Source organism: Falco biarmicus, chromosome 4, assembly GCF_023638135.1.
Source record: "Falco biarmicus isolate bFalBia1 chromosome 4, bFalBia1.pri, whole genome shotgun sequence".
In the NCBI taxonomy this organism is placed as follows: domain Eukaryota; kingdom Metazoa; phylum Chordata; class Aves; order Falconiformes; family Falconidae; genus Falco; species Falco biarmicus.
The window spans coordinates 42244202-42262995 of NC_079291.1; the positions used below are offsets into that span (position 1 = coordinate 42244202).

The window sequence follows — 18794 nt, forward strand, 5'->3', positions numbered from 1 at the left end:
CAATGTCTCCTGTGACTTCTGTGATTGATGTGTTCAGTTCGGAGCTCTTTGCAAAGAGTAACACAGCTCTGGGTTTTGTCCTGCATAGTTTAAACCTTTATTTGCATAATTCATGAAATTGCATTACACACAACTTGGTGTGAAAGGGATCCCGTTAGAGAACTTCTGCAGCATTTAATAATCTTGTGAATATTTACCGATTGGCATTTTGTGCCGTTGGCTCTCCTCTACAGTTTTAATGAGCCACTGGCTTTGCTTTGTTTCATTCCCTCCATAAGGATTTGTTGACATGTCGTAGTAGTCATGCCTGTTTGGGGGAAGGGAATGAGTTTAGCAGTTTACCAAGAATGGATCAGTCATGTCTTTGCCCTCCAAGAGGTCGGAGGTCGCTTGACTCAGAATAGGGGGAGGGCAACCTTGAAGGGGGCAGATAGGGTTATTTTATTGAGAGGCCATAGGGAAAATAACCCTTTTGAGTCCTTCCAAGCAAAACGTTTTCGTATATTTAATGAGGCCTTTTTTGTTTGTTTTACTACCTTTTTAGTAAGGGACTTTCCTATGCTTCTGCTTATAAATAGGAATTAGTGAATTATACGCTTTCATAAAGTTTTCAGTAAATTTGCAGAATAATGTGTGCTTGTTAGATGGCAGTGGTAAGTTTAATGCGTTACATATTTTATGAGTTGTTTTGGGATGCAAAGTGTTAAAAAAATACAGAGCATCAGGATTTGCTGTGATAAGCATACAGATTAGCTGTCCACAGCTGTGATTCATTACTTTCACCGTACAAATTAAAAGTGGCTGAGGGGAGGGTACTGCAAATGCAAACCACGCTTCTGTGCTGTAAAACTGAAAGGAATGAAAGAAGTGAACATAATCCATGGCCTGGTACAGCCTCAGAAATGTGTAAGGACAACACCTTACATGCTACAGTTCAGCAATCTTAAACTAGTTACGTATTCACTCTTCAGCATTAACTACAGGCAGAAGTTGAGATTTAAGGTATTTTTAAAATACCTACATCAGCTTTAAAACTCTTATCTAAGAAGAGTCGATTTATCAGCTGTGAAATATTTACACTGCAGATCAAGATCTCGGAGATAATAGCCGCAGCCTTGTTGGCAGAGGAGGTTCACCCAGAGGAAGTCTCTCACCACGGTAAGCATTATTTACATTGGAGAGTGCAGGCAGAGGAAATGTTTTAAGATTTGGAAACTTCACTGTCTTCTTACTAGTAATACATACATGTTTTAAAAGCATATATATATATATATATATATATATACACACACACGCATGTATACATACCTTTATTTTTATATAGATATACCCATCTTAACAAAACCCAATATGTCCAGATAGCTAAAAATGTGCTGAAATTTACTTACATGTATATCAACTCAAATTAGGTTTACAAATTAAGGACTTAAGAAATGGAGACTTGCTTTAGAGGAATTTATCTATCGTTTAAGCCACATGTACTACTTATCTCCTCAGATTTGTTACCGTAGTCATATTTTTAGTCATATTTGCAAAAGTTCCAAAATCCCATAGACTTAAAGACTAAAACAATTACAGGAATAAGATGGTCTGAGAAGTTAATTACTTGTTTAAAATTTTTACTGATATTTTCTTCCCTCTTCCTCACAGTTTCAAAATATGCAAAAATTCTTTGGAGGGGAAAAAAAAAAAAAAGTACTTCTTTTGTTTTGCTGCAAATTACCTCTATTGCAGAAGTTTGACATAAGAATTTTGCTGGAATTGTATTGCATTATTTTGTTTTAAATTTCTTGCTTTTAAAATTTCAATATTGTGTTTTAAATACTTCAGTAATATTTTCTAGGTATTTTAAGTGAATCTTTGTTTTTAAAGGGCTTTATTTTCCATACGGGATCCCATATGAATTAGATTTTACAGTGTTATTACTGTATTCTTTTACTTGGGGACTAACAATGGGGATTTTATCTTGAAAAGGATTTTAGGATAGCTAAAAAATGGTAGTTACACAGATATAGCATTGTAACAATGAATTTGTTTGTTACAGTGTGTGTTTACTACAGTAATTTATAATAAATATCTCCAAATTAGATAATTTAATGTACATGCCTGGTGTTGTTGATCTTGTATTATATTCCTTAATTAATCAAAGGACTTCTTGTTGAATGGGGTGAGAATATCCATTGTAATACCTAGATGTTATTACCTAGCCATGAACTGGCTTTTAAGCTTTCCAATATATGTTGCTTCTAAAACAATAAACAGGGAATTTACAAATCAGTTTAGACTGTGTTTTCAGTATAAATAGATATATTAAAATTAGCATATAATCTTCCTATAAATAAGGAACATGTCTGTATATATACAGGCAAGTAAGGTAAGAGAATTTTGAAAAGGGACGTGCTCAACAATTAGGAAATTCCAGATCTCTAGACTATATATTAAGTAGTCCTCTTAGGCATGCATTTTGTGGTAGTTACAAGTTTTAATGCCTTCTTGGTTAATATGAAAGTGCCTGGTCTTTGTATGATTTGCAGTAGGCCATAGTTGTCTTCAGGCTGGCTGTGTTTAGGTTAGAATATTTGGAAGCCAAACTTCTTGAATATGATGCTTCTGTGGAGTGTATGTTCAGGGTATATACAGTCCAGTACTTAAAATATGATCAAATTTCAGCTGGTTTTGATGGGGAAGGCAAATAACAACTGTATGATACAAAGGCCACCTCAGTCCACAATTGCAGAGCTTCCTTCAGTGTGCGTAAGCTGTAGCACTTTGCAAAGCAGATAGCTTTTCCTTGGCAGTAGAGTTGTTAAAAAACAATGCAAAAAAACCGGCTGGGGGGGGAGGGAGGGGGGGAAATCACTGCTGTAGTTTCAGAACTGAAAGATGGAAAAGCTTAGACTTCTAAATTTTTTCCACACTAGGTATTTAAAACTTACTCGTTCAATTAAGTTCTGTAGTCAGCAAATTTCACCCCTGGTTTGTGCAATGGGAAAGATCACATGTGTGTTGATGTTACTAAAATGTGTAGGTAACTCCCCACCTTCCCCAGTTAAATAAACAAGTGACTGATTACTGAAAATATGATTTGTATTGAATAAAAAGCTGACTTCAAAAATCTGCCATCTGAAAACTTTGCAACTCTCAATGTTACCTGCTTTATCTATTAAATCTATTTTTCTGCAAGTTCTGACTCTGCTCCCTTTGAAGCTTACAAGATACATAAATAACACGCTTCTTCGAAAAACCCATGTAATTATCAAATAGTTGCTTAAAATACAAACAGTTGCAGAAACAATTGTTTGCTGTTGATGACGCAGCCGATTGCAGCTCTTCAGAGAAGTGTGACTCATGAGCTGTATGGTCATTTCAAATTTGTATTGTTATATCTTCCTATCTCTGTGTAACCACAGTATTTAATGTTTAAGCTGTTATATTTAAAATTTTAATATACATGAGAAATATACCTGGTATATGTGTGCTGTTTCCATTTTGCAAAGGAATTGCTGCTTTTCCCAAGAGAGTAATTAAACTTTTTTTTTTACCCCATAGTTAACCTTAGATTTTAAAATGCGTTATCTAATACCTGCATTGAAATAATGTATGTCTGCCTATATCTAAATGCAGTATTGCTTACAGTTAACACTATAAGAGTATGAATAACTGTACCCCAAATTTAAACAAAAAACAGTTTTGAAAGTAAGCAAGGCATGAAACATGAAACGAGGGATTCCCATCTCAGCGACAGCATTGGACCTGTGCATACAGCACATCTATAATCCTATTGGAAACTATAATCAAATACTATTCGGGATAAGGATTCAACCCTAGTATGCAGGAACCATGTCATGTCTAATGGATGAGGTAGGGGTTCAGCAGGAAGAGGATGGATTGACTAACGTTGTGATACATAGAAGTCTAGATTTTGTTTGTTAGGGGTTTTTTGCTCCTTCTGTACAGGCTTCCAGTGAAGGATTGCAGAGGTTATATAGTCACATGTTGCTTTGTTTCTACCTTTGTGAAATTGATAGGAGACAGTCCCAAGCCCAACAAGAATTTTGTTTGTGATTTATAATTCAAACGGTGCAATCTGTTAGTTATGCATCCTTCAAAAGCATGCATACAGAGAAAGAAGTTGCTGGGGGGCTTATGTGGTGGTTTTCTGTATTTGTTTTCTGGTTTTGGTTTATTTTTTAAAGTGTGTTGTTTGTGCGGTGTGTAGTACATCTGTTCAGAATGTTTCTGCATAAACCTTCCTTCTTATCACTTAGGCACATCATGTAAAGAACTAGTTTTAAGGCTGTTTTTGCTATGTCTGTGCTGAACTGTTAAATGGTGTTGAGTTGTCATCTCTTGTCAAAAGCCACTACCTTGGTTACCCGTTCATCAGGGCTTTTTGTTTTAACAAGCGTTTTTCTTCTTTCATCCTGTATGCAAAAGAGGAATTATTTATAAATTACAGAGCTCTTAAGTCACCTACTTAAAACCTTTTCTCATAAAAATCGCTTTTGCTCTGGTGCCTACAAAATGTTTGACAGTCATTAGGTAGCTAATGTGCTGTGACCACTGCTTATTATGCTAATCATAATTAACACACTGATTTCCTGAGCTCTATATGTTGTCCTGTACTGGGACTATGGTGGTCTTGTTGCTAAGTTTGCACTACATGTAGAACAGTATGGCTGTGATCCTGTGATAGCACCAATACTTACTACTTACAGTAATAACTAATATGTAAAAAGCAGAATTTGAGCTCACTGGAGTTAATTTAAAAAAACAACAAGAAGACAAACAAAACCACAGCTGACTTTTTTGCATTTGTTGAGTATGAAGAATGGGACTGCACATACATGAGGCCAGAATCCTGAGTCAGAAATACACTTGAGCATCTGGTTTTGCTCAGAGGTTAAATTTTGCCCCATCCCCAGTGCAAAAGAAGCCTTCTCAAGGGACCTGAGGGGTCCCCAGCTTTCTCAGTGGCTGTCCGCTGAATATTTCATTTTCTTCTGAATGAGAGAAGACGTGGCAAAGGGATTATTCTTTGAATTATGTGTGATAATGAGTAAAAAAGGAAGTATATAAAGTGTGCACAGGACAAGCAGAGTATAACTTAACTTCCATTGTGTCCCTTGCAAAATAATATTTTCACATTGTCTCTCAAAAATGTGGTTTTTACATGATTCTTTTTAGAACAAGTTAGGCAGTGGAATTATATACAGCCTTTCTATGTGGAAGTATCATTACTGTCCCAATTTTAACAAATTGGTTTTGTTTTCCCAGTTTTCTCTGGGAAAAAATTGAAGATTTTCTGTTGCATGGGTTTTTTGGGTTTTTTTGGTTTTTTTTTGGTTTTTTTTTGTTTTTTTTTTTTGAGACAGGTGCTCTATGTATCCACATACAAAAGTTTCCTGCTGTAGAAGTATGTGTGGTATAATTTAGTACAATGCTGTTTGTCAGTTGGGTATTGTTAGTCTGTATGCAAGAAGAGGTTATGTGCTTTCTCAGTGTAAATTCTTATGCTGTGAAATATTATATCTTCCTTTTAATAAAGCCTTGTCAGAACCAGGAGTTCTTAGTGATTTTGATGAATTAACTTGGTCTCGGAAGTCTAAGATATGTAGGTGGTAAGGGCTGATACAAGGTAAGAAACTTCAACAGCCTTTTACTAACACATTTCCTTCCATCTTTTTCTTTAAACAATTAATTGCAATATTTTCAACAGGTCTCCTGTAAGCAGCTTGCAGATTCGCTATGATCAATCAGGGAACAGTTGTGGGGAAAATTTGCCCCCAGTAGCAGCCAGCATAGAACAACTTCTGGAGAGGCAATGGAGTGAAGGACAACAGTTTTTATTGGAGCAAGGCACCCCTAGTGACAGTAAGTGCTCACATTCTGTTTATTACTGCTTTTGTTAACTGTGTTACTCAGAACTGCCATTCAGTGCGCGTCCAAGAACTTTTTAAAAAACTTATTTTCTGCTGTGAATAGAAATACAGTATAATTGTAACATAATTCTTAATCCGGCACATGGCTTCAATAGATTATGAAAAAGTTCTCTAAAATTATCTCCATTTTTATGGATGGGGAAATTGTCATGCAAGAGGAAGTGACTTGCAGATCCAGCTGGTCAGTTGCAGTGTTTGGAAATGAATTCTGGACTTTGGATCCTCTACTGTAAATGGTATAGTGCAGCTCCCCAGTTTGCTTTATATTATGTGATACAGATTGGCATATTAATCTTTTTAATGTTGTATTTTTCATTTTTTAATCTAAACCGCCTACTTCTGTTGCTGTTCTAAAAAAATATTTACAAATCTTAGGCAGGTGTCCTACTGGGCTTTCGTATCTTTATTATGTTCTGTGTTTCTCAAGAAATTCTCAAAGCAATGAATATGTTAAAAACGTACTTGATGAGTAGATCACTTGGATCTCCATATGCAACAATATATCAATATCAAAGGCGACTGAATAAATTTTAAAAAATATTTTTTAATATCAGGTTAGGGGTTGTGTCATATTTTATTGAACATGTTTGTCTTCTCATTGGTAGTGTAAAGTGGTATCTAGTTGGTATTTTTATGAATGGTATCCTGACAAAAATGCTAATTGTGAGGAAATTCATGCAGGGATAATCCTTTAAACATGATAGCTGGAGGACAGGTTTAGCTAAGTCTTATTGCATCTCATTTGGGCTCACTGAGGGTTCCTTTGTATGTTCTTGAAGAGGAGGGATAAAAGCTAAATCCTTGGGAAATGACCAGATGTGCCTGTACCAGTAGACTTATGTCTGTAGTAGGCCCAGAGGTCATGTTAAACAAATACAATTTAGAATTTAAAAAAAAATGGCTATCCCTGTGGCTTTACAGTCACACTGTAATACTAATGGGGAAATCCAAGTTCTGGAACCAAACTGGAGTTTCAGAAAACTGTGCTTGGTAAAAATCAGGTTAGTACAGAAGATGATGCACAAAAAGGGGTGGTAACTGCAGTGCTCACACAGTGCTCCCTGCCGGGTGCTTTGTAGATTGCCACTCAAAGCAAAAGAGAGCTCCTGCTCCCAACAAGGTGATAACTTCACGTTGGATGACATTTTTTTCATTATTTCTGTAAGTTTATGACTCGGTGTACAAGGCATTAAAGCAGAAAAAACTCCCTTTTCACAAACTTGCTTGTTTTTACATAAATGCTGTTAGTTGGCTGCATTGTTAGTTGAATGTATATTGAATGTAAGCTGCTTCTGTTTTGATGTGTAAAATTTCTAATACTGCAGTTGAAATAGATCCCCCCCCCGCTCCCCAACAAAAATGTATGCAGTTAACCTGTGTTACTTAAAATAATACTATTTTAATATTCTGGTTTGGGGATAAGTTATCTTGTACTGCTGTTTGCTTAGAACTAATGTCGGCTCTAATAATGCAATTTTATCTGTATTTAAGCCAGGGTGCAGATAAATTGCAAAATCACTATCACATGCTGTGTACTTTTTTTCTGCACTTTAAGTTACACAAGATTGATCCTAAACCTTTCCACTTAAAGTCAAATTTCTGTAATGTGTGTCTCAATTTTATTTATATTTTCACATATGACTTCATGCTAGTCTTAAATGGTAATACAGAATCTTTTTAAAAATAAAGGTGTTAGTCATTCTTTGAATGTGGTTGTGAAAGGTAACACATGCATTTTTACCTTAGTTTTAGGAATGCTTAAATCATTACACCAACTTCAGGTTGAAAATAGGCGGTTAGAAGAACAGATAAAGAATCTGACCGCTAAGAAGGAGCGGCTTCAGCTACTCAATGCACAGCTTTCGGTGCCCTTTCCAACAATAACTTCAAATCCTAGCCCTTCTCATCAAGTACATGCCTTTCCAGTACAAGCAGGTAAGTAAAGGAGAGTATTAAAATAATTTGAACATGTATTTATATGAAATACCTATTTCATCCACATATGGCATTGGTGGGAGATGCATATACACGTAGGTTGAATATAGACTAAATATTTGTCAATGTTCAAATGTTTAAAAGTAAATTGGCAGATTTATATGAACCATTCCTACTTCAGTGCAGTTTTTCTTTTACTCCAGTCTGGAGCACATCTGCTTGAATTGATTCACCAATTATTTAGTTAATATTTTACTATTCAGCAGTGATTTTAAGGTTGACTTTTCATTTTCTATGTTTACCTTTGACATTATTTTGAAATAACTATTCTGAATCTTTTTACACATCACAGAAATTTAACCACTCTGTGTTTTTTTGAAATAATTACTTTAGCACCTAGCACTGATTCCTTGAACAGCAGTAAAAGCCCTCATCTGGGAAACAGTTTTTTACCGGACAATTCTCTTCCTGTATTAAATCAGGTAATCTTTATGTGTTTCTTCTAAATTTAAACTTGTTACAAGTTAAGTCATCATAGGCCTTCCATTGTGCTGTTAGGTGAAATTTTATGCAGCCGAGCGGGTTTTGTTGTTTGTTTTTACACTAGGAGATAACCTCCAGCGGACAAAGCACCAGCAGTTCATCAGCTCTTTCCACTCCACCACCTGCTGGGCAGAGTCCAGCTCAGCAAGGCTCAGGAGTCACCGGAGTTCAACAGGTCAATGGTGTGACAGTGGGGGCACTAGCTAGTGGTATGCAGACTGTAACCTCCACCATTCCTGCAGTGCCTGGTGTGGGTGGAATAATTGGAGCACTGCCAGCCAGCCAGCTGGCAATCAATGGAATTGTAGGAGCTTTAAATGGGGTAATTCAGACCCCAGCAACAATATCACAGAACCCTTCTCCTCTCGCTCATGCAACCGTGCCACCCAATGCAACGCATCCTTTGCCAACCACGTTAAATAACAGGTAAGAATTTATTGATTTTATGCTTTTCCCTGATAAACCCTGCTGTTCTTCAGCTTAGCTATGCTTTTTTAACTGTCTTATTCGAAAGGTACTGTTTCTTCCTTAGCGTGTAATTGTCAGACTAGGCTCTGCTCCTGATGTGTGAATGAAAGTCAGAAGGATTTAATGGAAGCACAGATAGTCAAGTTAAAGGAGAGATGCTTTCTGTTTAGCTTTTGGGAATCCTATGTCCATTTATTCCTGTTTTTTAATCGAGTCACATTCCCAAACAAACGTAATTATGTAAATGTGCTTCAGTTCTTTTTTTAGTTCAGAAAACAATATTCTTTGTCTTGCCAATTGTTCTTCCAGGATTAAAGGAGCACTGGAAGGGCTGCCATTTGTTGCAGTAAGAAGGGGGGAGAGAGAGAGAAGAAGGGTATGCGGTCACGTAATTAAAGATGTAATAGGCATAACTAACAGAGTAGTGATACAGTTGCATGGTGTTTTCATTTCTCTGCGCCTGACTCCAAAGACAACAAAATCAGTTTTTCAAGTGGTGGTCCTAAGGATTTTTAAACGTGTAAAAAGATCCACGCTTCAGTATTTGTAACAGCACTTCCCCAAGACCAGGTATCCTCAGTAGCATAAACTGGTGCTGCTTGAGCTGCAAGGGAAATGGGTAACAAAAGGAGACAGCTGCTTTCCAGGAAGGGGAATGGTTTGCTTGGTCTGGAAGTATTTTGGGATAGAGCAGAGCCTGGGCTTAACTCATTCTCCCTGTTCCCCTTCCCCACACCCCTTGTATTGTCCTTCGCTTAGGAAGAACTACAGTTCTGTGTAGAAAGAGATGCCTGCAAATAGAGTGGATTACTTGTCTTTAAGTAGAGTTTATTTTTGGAGACTATGGTGGATTACCCACCAGAAAAGGCGTATGTGATTGGAGTGATGCAAGGGATCCCTAGTTTTGTAGCTTCTTTTCCCAGTTTCTTTCTTTGCTGTTTGGCAGCTCCTGAATATTTGTGTGCTGTGTCATTGTGCGGTATTGCTTCAACAGGCTCATAAAACCTGATACTTTCAAGCGTAACCTGTTGTTTTGATGTGCTACTATATTTTTACTGAGGAGATTGTGTTTTTCATAGTTTATATCATAGGTTAAACAAAAGACATTTCATTAATGAAAAGTTACCTTCTTTCCTGACTATCAGAGGTCTGCTGAAAACACGAAGAATTTGTGTTACTCTCCCCAAAAGTGGGAGGAGGAATGAGAAGTGCTAGCCAAAGTCAGTATAATGCTTTCCACTTTCAGGCAGTGCCAGAATATACCAGTCATACTGCTGTTTTCTCATGGTATTGTTAATACACCGCTTATTTATTTCTGACTTTTTATATTGCAGAAATTATTTTTTATTTTTAATTTTTTTTAATATTCTTCTTAACTGCTGTAACTCTTGTGTGTGTAGCTTAGTAGTAGACCACTCCAGTTCACACAGAATACTGCAACTAGTATCCTGTTCCTAAGCTTCATGCTATCTTTTAGCATAGTCTGGAATACTCCAATGATTCCCCATTTTCTCCTCCAACAAGCTTATGCTGTACAACACTGCCACCATCTCAATTGCTCTATTTCTGTTCTTGCATAATCTCTTTCTCCACTGCTTGCTCGATAATACTAATTCAATACAAACATTAATCTTAAGGTGCACTTCTCACACAATTCTCTGCTTTTAATGACCTCATCCAGCTGATTTGCTGGGGCCCCTTCCTTTCTGAGGTGTTCCACCACTGCCCCCATTTTCTGTGAGTTTTCACTGCTTCTAGTTGTATATTTAGAGGGAAAAAAAGCTCAGGCTGAGCAAGCACTAATGCTAATTAGTGATAATACCATTTTAGTAATGACATGTACACTGCTTATTCCTGTTTTTTCCATTACAAACACTTCGGTGAAAAATATAAAAAAACTTCACTGGAACTAAGTTGTGGAGAGGCTCTGGTATGTTTTTGGACGAAGGAAAACCAACCAAAAAAAAGTATTTTCCATTGGTTGAGATTATTGGTTCTTAGAGTCTAAGGACACCATTTATTCCTGCCACTCTTCTTGTTCTATTGAGTGCTATTTCAGTGGCAAGTAGTTGACTAGTTCTTTAATGTTAAATTTCTCTAGGTATCACTACTCTTCAAACTGTGTAAGTGGGAAGGTTAAATGGTAACAAGCACAGGCAGGCGTGGAGGTTTGCTACTGTGCTATTGCACGCTCTGAACCTGGGTAGATCACATAATGGTGATCGAGTTTGGAGGGGGTTTAAATCTGTATGCGCAAGACGATGGAAAGCCACATGAGAACTCAGTCCTACTTTCTAACTTCTCCGTGCTGTTCTGTAATTAAAAGACTTCACAAATGTTACTTTTAAGTAGCAACTTCCAGGAACTTCCCAAGCTTCAGAATCTTGTTTGCACAGTTCTATGTGAAAAGCAGCTAGTTACTCACCAATACGTGAGGACTTCTTTACGCATATTGCCCTTATTCATATCTTTACCTGTGGGACATAGGGAGGTGAGAAAACACTGATTTGCACACTGCTGTTTGAGAGAGTTTCAAATTATAGGTAAAAGAGCCTACATTCACTTGGCAGAGAGGGATACTTGATCCTTTTCTGGGAAAAAGATGGCTTAATACAGATTGTTAGCAACCTGGAGATTAAATGATTTGAGGAAAAAGATAGGATTCTTTCTTTACTTTCTCGCAACCAGAGAAGACTGTAGGATGGAGAGTTTCAGACTGATCATATACCTTTTAATGAGAAGCTAAAAAGGATTAAATTTACATTGCAAGCTGATCTGGTTTAGAGAAAGCTCTGTGGTGAAATCCCATGAACTGCCTCTTCTGGGAAGCTCAGGAGCTGCAGGGTTTTGTTTCTAGACAATTAGATCTCAGCTACTGGCTTGAGGGTGTTTTCTTCCGAGTGCCAAAGCATTTGGAGAGAGGAAGGCAGAGCGGATAAAGAGAAGGGAGGACAACAGCAGAAAAAAGTGCAAGGGTAAAACATGATAGAGGAAAAAAGAATGATATAAAAAGAATGAAAAAAAAGTGGAGAAGATTCATTTCAGTATAGAATACAGAAAAAATGAGGTAAAAAGAGAAGAAGGAAATAATGGTAATAGTCAAACTGAAAATGCTTATTTTTTGCAGATGTTATAAATATTTTTGATAGTTGAATTTAAAGTTGTTTGAAGGAATTTCGGTTAATCTGTGAGTGTCACTGTTTAAAAGTCAAATGCACAGGAGGAATCTAGGAGTTTCCTTGGGTAGATGAAGTGTCATCTCTGCTTTCAACAAACAAACGTTGCTAGCAGTTATTGGGGAATAAATAGAATGATGCTGTCCCATTTTGTGTTCTGTTACGTTAAATCCCTGGTGTGTGTAGACCTGGAATATTTTGTGGAGTTGTGATTATGCAGTTTTTACCTGAAATCTAAATTATTGTAGCCTAATTGTGGGGATTTGTGGCTGATTTAAGTTAATTTAATTCCTTAATATCTATCACAAATAGCAGTCCTGTCATCCTGTTGGTCATCCTGTGCACACCTTGCTGGTACTAGTGCTGTGCATTCACACAATAAACGCATCTACATTAATAGATAATCTTTTAGTGTGTTTTGTATTGGCTCAGGTTGCAGCTCGGTTCCCACAAGATGTAGCTGATTGTGCAAGGACAGAAATGTACAGCTGAAAGGGAAATATTTAACCTTTCAATAGCAGGGTAAACCCATTGTGAAACTACACCTTGATAATTCAGTGGGTGTTTTAAACTAGTAAAAGCTAACACTGGTACCGAAAGATGAATCCAGCTGTCTTCCTGGTCTTCTGGTCCAAACCTCATGCTGCTGGTCTTACGTGAAGTGGAATAGCTAAGGAAACTCTTTATTTCCAGACCAGTTGTCAGTTGGATCAGTTCCCTGTCCAACTTCTGAAATAGCTGAAGAAAATTTTATGTAGGCTTGAAAATGAGGACTGGGAGCTAAGCAGCTGGCAAGCGCAGAGGCAGCCCGCTTCACTCCATGGCAGCATCAGTTGGCCCAATTCAAGGCTGAATGTTTGCTGAATTACAGACGAGGTTTGGGCAATATAGTGATAGATTTGAATATAGCAAAAGATGAGAATTAGAAGGAAACTAAGACAAAGTAAATGCTAGTTAAGTTTTAAAGGTTGGCAAGAGCTCTCTTAAAATATAAAATCTGGCCTTATCTGAAAAAATGTAGAAATGGTAATTATTATCTGAGTTTAAAACAATGTGCGTGTAGTAGACTTACATCATAGGCAAGAGTTGCTGTTGCTCAGCGTAAAGGAGACTGGGGTGGTGGTGGCAATGTCTAGATATGTATCAAAAACGCAACTGGACAGACAGATTTGACAATATGCAATCAAAATGCTAAATAGGAACTGTCTATTTCTATGCATCATTTTTTGTTTCAATGGAAAGCTAATGTAAAAAGTTCCTGTACTTTCATATAAACTACAGTATTACCCTGTCAAATCCTACAGTGCCTCGGGACTAGGATTACTTCCTGACCAACAAAGACAACTTCTACTCCATCAACAGCACCAGCAATTTCAGCAATTACTAAGTACCCAGCAACTCACATCAGTAAGTTTTTGAGTTAATTATGATTTGTTCCTCTATTGTATTCTAAGGCATGGATAAACTCAGTTTAATACAAATCCTAGAAATGTGTTTAACTTGTTTAAATTACAGATCTTGATAACACTTGGTTTTTCAGTTGCTTCAACCTTTTTGGATGACAGTCATGCTAAATTACAGGGTGTTACTGGGCTGTGTGTATTGCTAAAAGAATCATTCCCTAGTGCCTTGAGTCACATTTTGTCTAACATAGACCTGGGGCTGAGAGACTTTGTCTCTCTCAGCATCAGCTCTGGGCAGCAGAGTTTGGGACCATGTATGGACTCGTTACATAGCCTAAGCTATTCTCCGATTCCACTAGGACTCTAGCAAAAGATTTTTGGGTGTCGTCTCATGAGCTGTCTTTGCCCTGCAGTATTCATATAGGCCATGGAGTAATTGGTTTAACTGTATGTGGTGTTAGTTGGGTAGCTTCAGTACTTTGACAAACGTGGTTTGACATTCTTCTCGGGTATGTTTCTTCAGATAAAGGCCTGACAAAGCCAGCAGGCTTAACTGAACTTCTGCTGAGCTACTGATTTCAGGAGATTTTATAGGCACTTCTGTTTACACAGTCTTGTGGAACTTCGTTAGCGCAACCTAAATTAGCTGGGATTAGGTTAAGGGTTGCACTGACTAAAGATTGGCATAAGCAAGAACCCAGGGAGGAGTTATTTTTCAGTAACTAATTCTTGGTTATTTTTTTTTTCCTTCTCTCTCTCTCTCTCTCTCTCCTCATTACTCAAGGAACAACATCAGGCCCTTTTGTATCAGTTAGTACAGCAACAACATCACCACCACCAACACCATCAGTCTGAAGTACAGCAATTGCAGATTACGGGAGGAGCACAGATACCCATAAACAACTTACTTTCAGGCACACAGGCCTCGCCACTTAATGCAGCTACTACCAACCCATTCCTTACAATTCATGGAGATAATGCAGCTCAGAAGGTGACAGTAAGTATATTTCTCACCTTGTTTTTGATGTAGTACCTCCATGAGGTAACTAGAAGCAAGTTATGTGCCTGTATTCAGAACTCAAGGAGGGTGTGGGGTTTTTTTTCTTTATTTTCTTTATTCTTGAGCCTTCAGCTGCACTTAATGAGGTTCAGAACTCTGTGAACTTGTAGTCACTTACACCTAACGTGTCTGATGCGCACTCCTGCTTCCCCGGATCAGGACACCAATCCAGTGACCGTTGCCTTCCTCTTGTAATTACAACTGCAGCCCTAGTTCTCTTCACCACACCTTCTTCCCCAACTTCGTGTCCACAATTTTGTAGATCGTTCCTCTTATAATCTTAAAAAGTTTGTCCTGGACAGGCCTCAGTCCCTGGGAAGCTGCAGAGATTAATTGATGACTTGAGAGATGAAGAGCCCGTTGCTGGGAGGGTGAAATACGTAATAGGAGAATGGGCCATGTGTATCTTGGTTCTGGTGTGGGAAGAACTGAGAGGCTGTACACAGGGAGGCTGAGCAACTCCTTTGCTTGACAGAGTAATAACACCTTTCCTAGACAGTTAAGGGAACAAGGTACGTTCTTCTGGCAAAGATGTTCCATTCTCTTCAGTGTTTGCCCATAACCTCCATCTCCAAGACGGAAATTCTTTCTTCAAGGAGTCAAGAGAATAGATTTAATTCTCTAAGGGTCATACAGTTAGGAGAGGATGAAGGGGAGGAACATGTGGAAACTTGTAAAACCAAGGGATGAGTAAAGCAGGAATACAGAGTTCTGGCGTGTGTTGGAGAAGACGTCACGTGGCAGTAGCAGTGAAACAAGGGAAGCTTGTTGGCTGTGGCAGGTGGGAAACGTTAGGGGGATAGACACCGGTCCCCTTGCTGCTCCCCACTCCTAAAGCCTCCAGCTGCTTTAGGGGCATGGTGGTGGAGAAGGACTTAGGCAGCTGGGCTTTTGTGGTACCTCCCAAACATAGGGTGAGGCACAAAACATAAACCATGACTTTTCCAGACAGTTTTCCTGGAAACGGCTCCCTTCCATTCAAAAATGTGGGCATTTACTTTCATCATGCTTTGTGCATGCTCATTGCAAACTGCAGGGTTCCGGTAAGATCACGTTCTTTCCCGGTCACCGACAGTCAGAGCAGAAGTGCTCTGGCAGTGTGGGGGTTTGCTCAGTGCCTTGCCTTCATTTAGAAATGTTCACAATCTGTTCTAGTATGTTTAAAAGTTATCTCCCCTCATTTTCTAAAAATTAGTATGGAATTGAGACCCTCTCTTTAGTTTACATCAGAAGAGGCTCTTCTATATTGTGACCTTATTTTTAATATTTTGAAATGGCTTTTACTGGGTTTGGACAGTGTGACCGGGCAGCACTGACATATTTTACAAATATGCTGTTACATTTTCAGGTTTTGTTCTTCTAACAGTTAGTTGTAAACAATTCCAGGAAACCTCAGAACATCTTTTGAACCAAACCTCTTAGAAATAGATTTCTTTTAAAATTGCTTTTATGTCTTTTTTCTAAAGGTTAGGATTAAGGCAGATTGCATTGGATTGATGAACTATTTCAACTCCAAAAGAATTTTGAACAAATTCTCTATTTTTCACAAGTTTGAATGTTTTAATATCATTTCCAGCTGGAACAGGTTTTCAAGTATTTCTGAAGGCTTAGTGAATGAGATGAGGGTTTTGTTCAGTCCTGTTCAATACTTGCAGGAAATGTCTTTGTGGCAGTTTATGAAAGAAAGATAATTGTGACGGGGGCAAAATGAAAATTGTATTTCTATTCTGACGGAGAAGTGTAGATTTCAGCCTTCTCCAGTAGGTAGAATGTAGCAGAGGTCCCCTGGTACTTGTCCTGACCATCGTGTAGTTCTAATGAAAGACCAACAGCGAGGAGCAGCAAGTCTTGTTGGAATGAAAGTAGCAGCAAAATTGGTGTTTAATGCTAGCCGTGATAAGCTTAGTATGATCTGCTTCAGTGTGGGACTATTCCGTTAATTATTCTTTTCTTACAATCCATGATTATTTTACAATGCAGGAGTTAATATTTAAATAGCTCTAGTAAATGTACCTCATCTGCTTTGTCATTTGTATGAATTTAATTTTACTTAACTCTGTATGCTATAATCTGATTTTTAGAAGTATTTTCTCTTACACAGAGGCTCAATGATAAAACTGGACCAGTTGCGTCAGAGAAGAGTTGACGTTTGAATGATAATTGAGAACTGCATGTCCTGCTGTTGGAGCACTTCATCTGGCTGCAAACTGCAGTATTCCTTTCTGCAGACTGAAGAAATGCAACAAGGAGCTCTTGCTGCACAGCAAAAGGTTAACAGTTTTCATACGGATATTTTTGGTAGGCTTTCATTTGCTTTCTTGTTGCACTAAAATGGATGTACTTTTTAATGTTTCAGACTGTGAAGTAGATAAAACTCTGCAAACCGTAATTATTTTGTCAGTATGATGGTACCAAGTACAAAATCAACCATAGAAAAACATATACTTGACTCCTCAGTCCTGATCTTACAGATTCAAAGGCTAGTAAACGGTCTGCGGTCCTATGCATTACTTTGGTTTCAGAGCGGTAGTTTTAAAAAGCAAACCAACCCCACCCGAGCCAGTCTGATCTGCCGCTGCAGTTGCAATATATCCTTTTAGACTAAGCTTGTAATGGCAGCCGGGACGTGCTCTTTGTTGTTTCTTTTTTTACACGCCTATTTTGCAGCCTGACTCATAAGGGAATCCACTTCTGAACTTTTTATTCCTTTAAGTTCCTGTTGTCATATAGTGGGAGTTTTTCCTGAGGAAGAATTACAGTATGGAATCCAAAGCTTATTGATTTTGGTGTAGGTTTTAGAGTTCTGAGGTTTTTAAAGGAACCAGTTTGGTTCCAGTGACAAAAGTTTTCTTACTAGATGAGAAGGCCACACTGGAAAGCAGTTTGTGTAGTGTTTGGCCTAAACCAAGTGCCTGTCGCTACCTCCATTTTGTTGAGATGGCTGCAAACAGCTGATCATGCACTAGATGTGTCCTTGTTAGCAGCAGGAATATTCTGTGTTGCACCAGCAGCCTTGTTGTTCTGCCTTTACTAGAGGTGTTTATACCACTGTAGATAGCTCAGGCAGATTGTTACCTGGGTCACTTTTCGCTAATAAACTACCAAAAAAAAGTGAGTTTAGTATTTCCCACTAAAATATACCAGTGGTTGAAACGGGTGGACTTGTGTTACAACACTTCTGACAGTAGCTGATCTCATGGCATGAGTCTATGCAGTACGGTGAAGGATAGTTTAAATGGGGGTAATGACCACTAATCAATATTAAGGCGGGAATTATTAGAGGAAAGGACCCAGCTGTAATTAGACCTCCACTGTGTACTTATTTGGAAGAACATGTTAATTCTGCAATATGTTTCTTAGTTAAACATTGCACAGTTCTTACCTCATTTCTGTAAATAAAGTTTTGTGAATCTGTTTTGTATTGTGAAGAATTCATAAGAAAACATTGATATTTTGATTTGTAATATTTCTAATTAGTAGATTTAATTGAAAAAGTAAAAATAATTTATTTTTATATGTTCTGGGGAATTTTTTAAAAATGTCACAAATCACTTTTGTAGATACTTTACAAAAGTAAACCAGTGGTTTATTTTACTTACTCAACCCACTGGTGGATATTCTGTAACAATTTGTACAGAAGGTAAGATGGAAATGTGCTGTTATTTTGACTAGATGTAAAATTCCAAGTGTATGAAAAGATATGTACAAAGCTTTTGTTAATAAACTTTAATGATGTTTATAGTTGTATACTGCTTGTGAGTCTCATAGAACCGGAGTATTCCTGTTGGTATCACATGACAAGAGAATTTCAATTGCACTAAAAGTTATTACAACAAGTTTTTTAAAATGTTTCTCATGCAAATTTTTGCTTTCAGGAGCCACTGATGCAGCTGCAATACTGCCCAGGGACTTATTTTGGTTACCGGTCAGAAAGGTCCAGTTGCAGCCCTGTGCTGTAGTCGTTTTGCTTTCATCCTTCAAAGAGAATTACTGTGAATCGCAGGAGTGAGCTGTTGCTCTGATGGCCCCAGTTCATTTTCAGATATCTCTGCAGAGCTCTCACCAAGTCGGGACAGGTTCTTTATCTACACAGTACCTGCATTGAGCTGATCTCGCCGCCTTTTGCTGTAATTTTGAGCTGGTTTTACAGAAAATACAGTGCAAGTGTTTTTTCCAGGAATTTTGCGTATTGCACCTGGAGGCTTTGGTAAACACAGGGAGGAACTCCCGGTCTTTCATTTCCGAGGCAGCAAGGAGGAACTTGACC

At 37.9% G+C, this 18794-nt stretch overlaps 1 protein-coding gene across 5 annotated transcripts in view; it reads left to right on the plus strand.

Annotated features, from left to right (window-relative positions):
- The window catches only part of MLLT10 (MLLT10 histone lysine methyltransferase DOT1L cofactor), a 136903-nt gene extending 118629 nt beyond the window's left edge, over positions 1–18274 (plus strand). For 4 of the 5 annotated variants that reach the window (XM_056337512.1, XM_056337510.1, XM_056337515.1 and 1 more), the window contains 8 exons: positions 1086–1158; positions 5720–5874; positions 7689–7877; positions 8271–8359; positions 8485–8846; positions 13369–13471; positions 14252–14464; positions 16612–18274. In XM_056337512.1, the coding sequence (XP_056193487.1) occupies positions 1086–1158; positions 5720–5874; positions 7689–7877; positions 8271–8359; positions 8485–8846; positions 13369–13471; positions 14252–14464; positions 16612–16680 (1253 nt within the window). In that variant the 3' untranslated portion in view covers positions 16681–18274. The remainder of the gene's footprint in view (positions 1–1085; positions 1159–5719; positions 5875–7688; positions 7878–8270; positions 8360–8484; positions 8847–13368; positions 13472–14251; positions 14465–16611) is intronic. The other variant, XM_056337511.1, reaches the window with a different exon arrangement.
- Positions 18275–18794: the final 520 nt, after the last annotated feature.